Source organism: Chionomys nivalis, chromosome 14 (genome assembly GCF_950005125.1).
Source record: "Chionomys nivalis chromosome 14, mChiNiv1.1, whole genome shotgun sequence".
Classification (NCBI taxonomy): domain Eukaryota; kingdom Metazoa; phylum Chordata; class Mammalia; order Rodentia; family Cricetidae; genus Chionomys; species Chionomys nivalis.
The window spans coordinates 573,426-586,064 of record NC_080099.1 but is presented as its reverse complement, the minus strand read 5'-3'; the positions used below and the strand labels follow the sequence as shown (position 1 = coordinate 586,064).

General features: G+C 37.8%; 1 protein-coding gene across 1 annotated transcript in view; it reads right to left on the bottom strand.

Moving 5' to 3' along the window:
- The window catches only part of Dok6 (docking protein 6), a 309,821-nt gene extending 297,402 nt beyond the window's left edge, over positions 1 to 12,419 (bottom strand). The window contains exon 1 of the mRNA XM_057788968.1: positions 11,905 to 12,419. Within this exon, the coding sequence (XP_057644951.1) occupies positions 11,905 to 11,970 (66 nt within the window). The 5' untranslated portion in view covers positions 11,971 to 12,419. The remainder of the gene's footprint in view (positions 1 to 11,904) is intronic.
- Between the last annotated feature and the right edge of the window lie 220 nt (positions 12,420 to 12,639).

The following is a 12,639-nucleotide window of genomic DNA, read 5'->3' as shown; positions in this document are numbered from 1 at the left end:
AGTTCTGGAAACTCAACCTAGGGCTTCAAACACTTTCCTTAATATTATCATACAAATAGTTGATTATATCAAAGCTTCTATGTATCTCCTTGAATGAATAAGACTTTAATACTGATATTCTTAGATTTTAATACAAACAAGTACTGAGGACAAGCAAAAATGATTTCTAATGATCTTATCTTTCTAGAAAAAGTACTTAATGTTCATGGCTCAAGAAACTATTCTAATATATTGCTTCTAAAATTTAAGAGTTTTCTTCAATAATACCACCTAGTCATTTTTAACATTTGTTGCTAGAAGCAACAAAATATGCCACTTTAAACAGAAAGGAACTTCTTATTTTTGCATTATTTTTAATTAGGAAGGCTGGACAACAAAGTTTAAGATTATACAAATGCAGGTGATTATAATAGCCTTCAACTAGTTTGATGATGTTATTGTCTTTTGACAATAGGATTTCTCTATAGCTTTGGAGCCTGTCCTGGTACTCACTTTTTAGACCAGGCTGGTCTTGAAATCACAGAGATCTGCCTGTCTCTGCCTCCCTAGTGCTGGAATTAAAGGTGTATGCCACCACTGTGACCTTTCTTAATCCTCAGAGTATATATTGTCTGATGCTCTGAATAAAGTTGGCTATTGCATGAGACATTAGCCAACATCATTTTTAGGTCCTGCTCTCCTATGTTTAGGCTGCCAACTAGAGTGGCAATAGATTTATTCTTCTTCAGAATTCCAAATTGTTCTTATGAGTTACATGTATTTCATAGGCACTCATATTTAGTGGTTCATAGTTACAGTAAACATTGAGCAGGCACTAGAAAAGTTTTGCTTAAAGGATATTCCTGGTCAATGTAGAAGCATTCTGAAGTGTGAGAGAGTCTATAAAACATTAGGAAAATGACATCTTACAAAAGCATTGGTTCTAGGTCCTTAAAGCACTCAGGAAAATGTGTTTCTATTTATTGCTAATCTTACCAAAAACAATCTACAGATTCAATGCAATGCCTATCACAATTCCAGAAAATGTCTTCACAGACCTAGAAAAAAATCACTGAACTTTATATGGGAAAATAAAAAACGTAGGATAGCCAAAACAAACCTGTAAAATAAAGAAACTTCTGGAGGCATCACAATCCCTGATTTTAAACTCCACTAAAGAAAGTTGCCTTTTATTTAATAACTTAAACAAAAGATCCTACACATAAACAAAAATTAGGTGTGTTAGTTTTCTACTGCTGTGATAAAATACCATGACTAATACAACTTATCAAATAAAGCATTTAATTGGATTTCTTGTTTCAGTGTTAGAGTCCAAAAGTGATCATAGCAGCAGGTGGCCAGAGCAGCACCCGAGAACCCATATTCCACAAGCATAAGGCAAAAAGAGAACACTGAAAATGAAGAGAAGCTTTTGCAGTCTCAAAGCCACCACTACCCCCTTCCTGTGACATACATGCTCCAACAAAGTCACATCTCCTAATCCTTCCCAAGAATTTCAACCAACAGTGACCTGTTCATTCATATGAAATAGGGTGCTATTCTTTTACATATCACTACATTCTAATCCCTGACCAGTATAGGCTGTGAACATATCTCAATGCAAAATGCATTTATCCCTACTTTAATATCTCCATAACCTTTCACAGTCTCAACACTGTTTTAAAGTTTAAAGTTCAAAGTCTCTCTGATACTCAAGGCAATATCTTAATTGTAATTCCTTATAAAATTAGAAAGCAAATTACACATTTCCAACATTTAGTGACATACAATGTATATTATCATCGCAAAAGGGAGGAATGGGGGAATACTGAGAATGTAATTCACCAAAACCAGGTCAAAGTCCAGCAGGAAAATCTTCAAATCTGATATTTCCATCTCTGACATCAAAGGACTTGGCTGGCTCCATCACTCCAGTTTCACTGCCTGCAACACAAATACCTTTCTTTGGCTTGTTCCATTCCCCGCATTCAGTTCTTTTTGGTAAATATCCCATGCCTCTTGGGCATTCATTCAGGCACTAACTTACTACATATTGTGTGACCTCAGCAGCTCTCCTTAACTGTTGAGGAAGATTCCACAACCCCTTTGCTAACACATCTATCATAATTCTAAAGCCAGAACCCATGGATGACACTAGAAATTTGAAAATCAGCTTCAGGTGAACTCTGCCATCCTTTAACCACATTTGTAACCACTCTTACTGTTGCCTTTTAAGAGCATTCAGTTCCTCAGGCCTTTTCTTTTTACAAATTAGATACTTATCTGAGTTGGATGACACCCTGAAATAACCCTTGCCTTTATTATATTTCTGATCAGGCCACGCTTCAATCTTCTTTTCTCTTTCAGAACAAGTCTTGTCTCCAACATTACATGCTCTGCCTGATATTTTTCTTCTTTTCAAACTTTACATTTTGTGTTTCTTTGCGCCCTAGTTGCTCATTTGCATTGGAGACTTGCATAAGAGTGATGACTAACAACCACACAACAGAGCTAATATAGATTGCTCTGCTAAACAAATCAGTCAGTTACCTTTTATATTAGCCTTAGGCGAATTCTTATGGCCGGGGCATAAAGCAATCACATTATTTTTCCCAAAATCAACACATGAACAATCTATAGCCCAGTGACCAATATTCTTGACTTATGAAACTTCTTGAAAAAAGCTCCTACTATGATGGTCTATTAAGCTCTGCTTATAGTGTTTAACTACTTTCCTACTCTAAAGTTCCAAAGTGTTCACATTTCTCTACAAACAGCATGGTTCGCATCTTCAAAGCAATAACCCACTTCCTGGTACCAACCTCTGTATTAGTTACTTTTCTATTGCTTTAATAAACCACCATTATTAAGGCAATTTATAAAACAAAATGCTTACTTTTGCTAATGTTTTTCGAATGTTAGAACTCATGATGGTGGAGTGAAGGCATGGGGCCAGGCAGTAGGAGCAGATGCTGAAATCTCACATCTCATATGCAGGAGGCAGAGAGAGCACATTGGGAATTATATGAGGTTTCAGAAGTCTCAAAACCTTCTCCAGTGACAAACCTCCTCCAACAAATTTATACATCCTAATCCTTCCCAAACTTCCATCAATTGGGGACCAAGCATGCAAACATATGAGCCAATAGAGACCATTTTTCATTCAAGCTACCACATAAGGTAAAAAAGTATATTTTAAATGTTTTAACCTCTACTTAAACACTAGCAGCTGATAGAGGGTCCTGCATGACTTATAAGAAAGAATAAATTAGTCAAATGTGAAGCCACAATCAATGCACATGGACATATGATGAGTGGCCTACAAGAATTCTCTAGAAAGCTTGTTAGTGTGGTATAAGGTCTTTCTCTAAATTTCTCTTTCATTGCAATCTAAATAAATTTGAGTGATGAAAGTGACATTGTTAGCTTTATACCAGTTGAGCAATTAAGAGAAGAATGTTTGCTTTCAGAGCCGTGGAGATGGCTCAGTTGGTATAGTGCTAGCTTTACAGGATGAGAACCTGAACACTGATGCTCAAAAACCATGGAAAAACCTGAGTGGTGGTGGTGGGCATCTGCAACTTCATAGTGGGGAGTGGCAGACAGGCTGATACCTGGATCACATTAACAAGCCACTCCAATGGCAAGATGGTGGTCCAAGGAGAGAGCCTGCCACACAAGTGCACCACACACATGTACACAAAACCTTAAGAAAAAAATGTATTTATCTATGAGAGTGCGTATGAATGTGTTGCTTTTGACATTTGCAGTAAGATGATAACTATAGTGTAGTAGATGCAATGCTAAACTTGAAGTTAAAACCATGTTCAATGCAGCAAACCCACAAACACAGCATGAGCTTCTATAACTCTTGTTGACACATTTTGTTCCTTTTAGATTTTAGTACATAAGTGAAATAGGAATAAAAAAAACTGTCAAAACTACTGTTGGAGAACTGCATATGTGAGAACTTTTTATAATCTGAAAGGTGCAGTATACATGAAAAACATGACTGAGTTCTTTTTTATTATTTTTCAGATTAACATGAACTTTGATGTATTAGTGTTCTCAGTAATTGTATTAGTAAGTTTTTAAGAGAGTATTTTATAATAGATTCAGTAAAATAGAATACAAAATATCTTACACATGCTCAAATATTACAGTCACTACTAATAAGTCCAAATATCATAAAAAACACTTCAATATATATCTTCTATTTAAAACAAAACACCATCTATCACTCAATTTGATAGACAGATATAATATTCTTACAACAAATTGTGATACAATGTAAAAACAATGATTAAAAGTATCAAAATCAAGTTAACAGGGGTTTATGTTGAAAGTTAATTAAAATGTCAGGACAGTGGTGGCACATGTCTTTAATCCCAACACTTGGAGGCAGAGGTAGGGGGATCTCTGTGAGTTCAAGGCTAACCTGATCTACAAAGAGTTCCAGAACAGTCAGAGCTCTTACACAGAGAAACCCTGTCTTGAAAAATCAAAAACCATAGAACAAAAACAAAACAAAAACAAACAAAAAAAGAAAAACTAGAAATGTCCTCAATCTAGGATTCGTGGTCCCTTGAAAAAGTTTTGAGAGTCTAAAGGAACAAAGAGGAAAAAAAAAAAGCAATACTCAGACAAGTGAGACAGAATTCATAAATCTGAGGCTACAGGAATTATATTTTATCCTCCCTCCTAACAAGTTAATCTTACTTGATAGAAATTGCTTTTTATGATAGAAGCTACTTTTCCTTTTAAGCTAAAATTCCCTAACGTGGGATGTTTATGTATCATCTGAAAATTAAAAGGGAAAGGTAATTTTTGTATTTTTTTATTTTGCTGCTGCCTTATCTTCTAGCTTCTATTATGTGGTTGGTGTAAACAAAGTAATACAAAGGTTTGACTACTTCCTAATTCTACACAGGTATTTCCTCATGTCTTATTATGGGCCAACAAAAATATCAGTAACAAACTACTTCATTAGTGGCATTAGACAAATACTTTATACTATCCTCCAATTTATCAGTCATAGTTGTATGTTTCTGAAAACAAGAAAATTGAGAATGTATATGTTACAAAGACAGTTGACCAGAATATCATGCAACTATTAATTTTATCATTTTAGGCATTTCTTTAAGTATTTAGAGCAGTGATTCTCCACCTTCCTAATGCTGTGACCATTTAATATAGTTCATCACGTTGTGGAGCCCCTCAACATAAAATTATTTTGTTGTTACTTAATAACAGTAAATTTGACATGGTGTGTTTTCCAATGGTCTTAGACTACTCCTGGGAAAAGGTCATTCAACCTTGAAAGGGCTCACAACACACAGATGAGAACCACCAATTTAGGGTAATTGATATAAAAGGAAAGAAATAGTATTTTCAGTTTCACCACACCATCCATAATGTGCAACTTTATCAGGATATAAATGTAGCTATGAATTCTCATACACTCCCTTCCTGAATTCTAGACTTCCATGTATTCTGTATGCTTGATCATTTCAGATAAAAATTAATTCAGCAACATATCTAGGTTTAGTTTTTCTAGCTATGGGGGGGGGCTGTGGAGGTGTGTGGTTCCAAATTTTTTAAATTAAAAGATCATAGGATATACTCATATGCACATTTAAGATTAAAAGCCTAAAATTAAATAAATTTTATTAATGCACATATAGTTTTCTAAGCTTACATACATCTTATGTAATAATATACAGAACAAATAATGTATAAGAATTAAATAGAATATACATATGACTTTTCTTTATTTTGAAATCTATAAATTGTTATCTGCAGACATATTTACAAATACAGAAATAACTGACATAGTCTACATACTATTATGTATTATATAATATATAATGTTGTTTGATATGTGTGTATAAACATGGACCTAGAACAAACATTATAAATTACTGGATATTTTCATTCATTCTAAATTCATATTTAATGAGAAAAAATTAGTTATAAGTGGTATGGGACAATGATCTGTATTCTGTCAATTATACTTTAAATAAATGCTGATTGGCCAGTAGCCAGGCAAGAAGTATAGGAGGAACAACCAGACAGGAAGTAGAGGCAGGTCAATGAGAATAGGATAATTCTGGGAAGAAGGAAGCCCATTCCTAGGCAGTCCTGGCCCAGCCACAGAGCAAGCAAGATGTGACTGCCTGGCTGAAAAAGGTACTGAGCCATGTGGCTAACAGAGACAAGAATAATGGGCTAATACACATTATAAAAGTGAATAAGAATCCTGAGCTAATAGGCCAATCCATTTGTAGTTAATGTAGACCTCTGTGTGATTTCTTTGAGACGTAATGATTGCGGAAACCAGGCAGGACAAAAAACTGTCAACAAATAAACCTGTAAATCAAGGATCCTTGATATTGAACATTGATCTATGTTCAAGACACTTAATAGTATGAAAACACATTTAAGCATTAGAGTATAACTTCCATATCTTAAACATACTGAATATTCATATTGATAATGATGATCTTGGATGTTCATTTTAAGTTTCTGATGGTCAAGATTATTATCTTGATCGTTTGAGACCGTGTCTTAAATTTATCTACTCCATCTAATTCTTACCACACTGCTAAAGTATGTTATGAAGAATAGAACTTCACTTTAAGAAGGAGTTTTAGTGATTTAAAAGAGAGATTTACTAAATATTACTTCCATTAATGAACAAAACTCTGATTCACATGCTCTGCTGCTTGTTTTGATGATTGGTTTCTATAGAAGGGCTAGGCTTCACCACTTGCCTTTCACAAGCAACAACACTCTTCCATTTCTTACCATCAGATGAAAACGTTATAATAGAGAGAGCCTCATGTTTGAAGAATGGGAAGTAAGAGTCATTAGGTCAGAAATATATATGTCTCAAGGTTTTAATTGAGAAGAGAGAGATGGTAGGAGATAGATGAATTCAATTTGCCATAAAAAAGTAGACTGAAAAATGAAATTACTGTGTCTACAATCAGTTTCATAAACCAGCATGCATCTAAGATCTTAAGTATGTTTTTCCATATTGTGTCTTCCCCAACAACCAAATGTGGAAAGCAAATATGATTGGTCCAATGTGCTGAGAAGTACAAAAAGAGTTCATTATGAGTAGTGATGACTTAATAAAACATAACTTTGTAATATCCACAGAATCACACAAATCATTATATGCCATCTGATTAAGTATATGGACTTCATGAACATTTGTTTATTTGTTTATTGTGCATAGTTATACACACACACACACATACCACAATACTTCAAGACACTCTTTTGGTACATTCACACGAATGTGAATCACTTACTAGGCTTTAAATAATGCATAGAAATCGAATTCTAAATAAAACACTTTATTTCTGGTGTGTGTGTGTGTGTGTGTGTGCTTGAGAATATGTAATGGCGTAAATGAACGTCAGACAGAAGTTATAGTAAAATATTCAGCTTTAATTGGGGAAAAACTCACAGAAACCAAAGTTCCAGCGGAGAACAGGAAAGCAGAAGGGAAGGTGGGGAGCACGCCCGTAATCTTTATAAGTAAAAAATTTCCTCGGGGGACCTCGCCCTACAAGCAAGGTGATTGGCTGGGTCTCCCCTACATCTCCCCTTTTTGTCTAAATAAGACAGAGCCAAACCAAATACAACTATATACAACAGGAACAAATAATAAATATACTAAACATTCTATTTCAAAGAGTCTAAATAATGTAAAGAGTAACTACAATTATCTAATCTTCAACTCCGTCAAAGATCTGAGAAGGGAATTAATATTACTTAACAATATTTAAGTAATATTGTATTTGGATACAAGAGATATCCAAAATGTGCAACAAATGACAGAGACAACTGACTACCTGGGCAATCACCCAAAGTCTCGTTTACAATGTTGAGTCAACCAACTTTGGCTAAGGCCTAACATAACTGACATACATTATTAAAGGCAAGGAATTTTCTTAGAACTATCCTACTCTGTCTTGGCAAGATAAGACAATCCTGTTTCATCCACTTATGGATATTCTGTATCTTTGTCAGTAGTTGAGGTATGGGCTTTTCTTAACCCAAAGGCCAGTTCTGCCAAGAAGACAAACTCCCAGTGGAGTGTCTTTGGTGCTCAATGTTCTCTCGGGAGTAGAGTGGTGTTGCCAGGAGTGATTGTGTCTCGTTGGCAAGGAATTTTAGTTTAGATTAAAGGCCATTTTCTACAGCTCTTCGAAGAGGCTGAAGATTATACTATTTATACTAAATATAATCTCTATGAATTTAATCTGTCAGAGTTCAGAAGAAAATGGGCAATCAAGGCTTAGAGATAAAACTCATTAGCATGTTTTTATTTTTATTATTATATTTTAGTATTCTTTCCTTAACAAACACAGTAGCTTGTGAATTATGACAATAATTTTTCAAATAGAAAAGTTGGTAGATATTCAAATGTCAAATACAACACAGACACACACACAAGTTTGTAAAAGCAATGAAACTGTTGTACAGTATTTAAATAAATTACTATAACATTTATGATATACATTTAAAAATTCACATGTATAAATTTTACCTATAAAATTCAGTGTTTTAATAAACATTAAAAAACATAGTGAATATTGAGGAAATGATTTTATTTATTTCTCAAAATAGTATATATATGTTGGGAATGTAATTCATTTGTTAAAATTCTTGCCTGACCTGTACCAAACCCTGAATCCTGAGCATTGCAAAAGAGAACATGCTTGTAATAATAGCATTTTGGAGATGGAGGCAGAAGAATCAGAACTTCAAGGGTCATACTCAGTTAAGATGCTAGCTTGAGGCCTATCTAAGATACACAGCACCTTCACAAAACAACAAAATTAATAATAAAGATAATAATATAATAAAATAATAATAAAGATAATAATAATATAATCTTTCTAAATGGAGAAATGATTGTTGAGGAATCAAGACACACCTCAAAGCTGACTCAATTTTTCTTTATAAATGATTGCACAAATGAGCAGACTGTCAATTAAAGAACATTGTGAAAGTCATCTAGCCATTACAACCTGAAAGCAGTATACCCAGAGACCAAGAAATGTTTCATTTTTTCCCTTCTAAATGATGCTAAGTACTTATTTAGAGAGAATAAGGGATGCAATAGAATATTTTATCAAGAAATATGTCCTTATGTCACAGATATGCATTGTGCAACTGGCCTCCTACAGTGACCACTTTTCCACAAAATCCTGTAAAATTTGATTTCTGAAAGTATGAGTTCTTTTCATAATATAGCAAATATCAGCACAAATACAATTACAATGCTTTATATGTTGAAATAAAGTGTTGGTTATAAACCATGCAAGAAGTATCATATGTCTATAAAACTGCAAATGGTTTGTCTGGAAGAGTGTGTAATTTGGAGTCCATAAATTAGAAACATATGTCATTGATAGTGATAATAAATATTAATGTGTATCCACTTCCTATTTCTATGATTTGGGGCTTGATTACACAGTTAAATTCCAAAGCATACACACTGTTATCTTTAATTAAGGCTTTACTCTCTCATGGAACCTACTTATAAACAGAACAAACAATATAGAGCTTTGCAATTTCAACTTTTTAAATGTAACAATAATCTGAAAATAAATTTATATTATGAAGTTTCTTTAATATATTATTCTTTCCAAAATGGTTAAGAATATTTAAAATACAAAGTTCAAACATTAGATGTTAAAGTTAACATTGCTCACACAGAAAAGAAGTGAAAGATAAAAATAGTTTATATACAGACACACTATTAATGTTTTCAAAGAGGCCTCTCCTTTAAAAATACTTATGTTTTAATTAATAGTGTGTTTAGCAAAACATCCTTTGTTCTAAATATACATGAGCACACATGGCTAGGTGGAAATTGTGTTCTAGAGTGACAATTCACATGTTCTTAATGTCTAGTTATCCTGGAGGCACTTGGTAGCCTTTCTCTGAGTTTTATCATGTAACTAGGCTGCATATTGAAGTTTTACAGTATGTAATCCTGAATGGCTTAATGGGGGAAGGGAGAGGATCCTCTAGTTTTCATTCCATATTCTTTGACTGAGTGTAGGAACATATTTCACTGGGATGAGGAAGGGGGCTTAATTCTTCCGTTAGTTCATACATTTGGAAGACTCCGACAAAACTAGAGTTCAGCAAGACTGAAGGGATAGATAGGGAACAAGCACCTTGTCAGAGCAAAGGGAGTCAAAGTTCAAGTAAAGAGGACTCCCACCTAGCAGGAATCCTGCCTAGCCTTTTTTGACTGGCAGCTGCCAGGTAACAGATAGGATCTTAGTGAAGGGATGCTGTCTTTTTGGACATCTGCAGGTTTTTACCAGGTCAGTCCTATCTCTGAAGAAAAAATTAAGGCATGATCTTCTACCCAAGTAAAGCCCTTGAAGCCTTGCCCCTCTCTCTTTTGTGCAGGTGGGGGACTGGGCTGGGGGATAGGAGTGGGGGGACATAAACTTTGCTGTTCTAGCTAGCTATGCATTTCTTGCTCTTTAAGCTTCCTGAAGTTGGTAATCTGTTTAAGTTTGAGAAGGGATCTCTGTGTCCTTTGGTCTTGTCTGCCTTCTGTGAGAATGCCAACAGAGGAAGCATAAGAGGCAGCTTACTGCCTCCAACCCTTGCCTCCAGCTAAGTGTCCATAAACCACTTCTGAATGCAGGATGATCTACCTTCTTTTTCTGGCTACTTTATAATTTTCTGCAACTACCCAAAGGCACACTGTTTCTATTTCTCAATTTACAAGTTCCCCCTTCTGTGCATAAATATGATTCCTTCCTTCATTCATTTCTTTTCTCCAAGTTGGAATATTCACCAATCCAGTGGAGAAAATCCGGGAACTTTCCACCTCTAAGCCAGGATTCTAGAAGGGATAGGAACTCGTGAACTCAGAAAAGCAGAGAGAGCCTCGATGGGTGAAACCACACTCTTTTGTATACTGAGTTGAATTTTCCTTTCGTCTTGTGGCCAGGTGAACCTGGGCGGCCACACAGCTGTGTCTTGGAGTTGGAGATGCCCCCTGCAAGTTAGTCTGCTTCCATTCATAGCCATCAGGTCTGGACAGTTCCTCTCCAGGTGCACGCCCATCTTTCCATTTACATCCGAGTCTTTCAGGACAGTCAGTACATCCCTTTAAAATACCTACCGAATCACCAAAGAAGTTTTGTCTCCTCATTCCCTGCTCAGGTCTACACTGTTTGTCCCCCAAGTCAGACCAAACATCTCTCAAAAAGAAAGTAAGATTCCATAAACTTTGCCTCCATGGACTTTCCTGCAGCGGTGCACCAACGCTCACTTGCCTATACACAGGCAAAAATACACAAGACCAGGAAAACAGTGGATGAGGTAGTTAGCCAGTGGGCAACTATTAAGGGCACGTTAAAGTCGTTACTGTAGCGAAAAAGAATGCGCTGCGCTTAAGAGGCATCAAAAGAGGATTTTGAAATGTGTTTGGGGAAAAAAGACCATGAAATGATGAATATAAACACCCATACAGAAAGGTACCTTTTTACACCTGCTGTCAGCACACAGCAGTTCTCCCGGGAGGCGCACACTTTTGAGAGAAATCACTGTGGGTTGCACCGAATGTAATAAATATCCACAGCTCATATATCTTTAAAACTGACAATCACTGCGTTCTATTGGACTTCTCTCTGTGGTCACCATGAGCCCAACACACTTGAGAATGGGGACTCTAGGCGGCCCAGAGTCCTCACCTTGGTGTGCAGAGTCCCCTAGACAGGTGCCAAGCGCTCCTCAGGTCAAGCAACAAGCGGACTAACAGGGGAAGGCCGCCTGCCCTGGTACCCGCGCGGGTCATCTCTCCCCGCCCCCATCCCCAGCTGCCGCCGGGCCACTGGAGCGGCGGAGAAGGAGAAAGCCGAGTTAGCCACTCACCCCTAGCTTCCTGCTGCGGATTTTCACGTAGCCCTGCTTGACTATGTCGTTAAAGTTGGAGGCCATGGCCAGCGCGGTCGGGCTCCTCTACTGGGCGATCCGCTTCTTGGAGTCGTCAACCGCTGTCCACCGCCCGGTCCACGCAGGTCTCGCATCCAGTCGGCTGTCGCCTGCAGTCGCGCCACCGCCAATTCTTCCCCAGGCTCCTGCCGGCGCGGACGCTGAGTCGATAGCAGGGCCGCCAAGCACCCGGACCAGGGTACCGGGCCCGGATCTGTTCAGCAGCACCAGCACCTCGAGAGCGGTCTTCACCTCCGCCCCCGACCACGAGGGGAGCACCGCGGCCAACGCCGCCCCCAGCTGTGCCCCCCTCCGCGCCGCCGCCCCCGGCAGCACCCACGGGCTGGCGCCTCACTCGGCGGCGCACAGCTGGCCGGAGCGCACCATCGCGGCTCCCCGGCGCGGAGGAGGGGGAGGGACGGCGGGGCGGGCCGTTGCGCCCGCTCGGCTCCCTCCCCCTTGCCCGCCGGGTGGCAGGGCTGGAGGATGCTGGCAAGATGCACTCCATCACTCACTTCTCCGGCACGGAGCTCCGCCTGCCACCCGCGCCTAGGGTACCGTTCCCACCAGAGTCCTGTGCTGGCACCACTCGCCCAGGCTTGGATTCCTAAGGACAAGGATCCTCATTCCACTGCTGCTAATCTCACCACCCAAAACTGGGCTGTGGAGACAGAG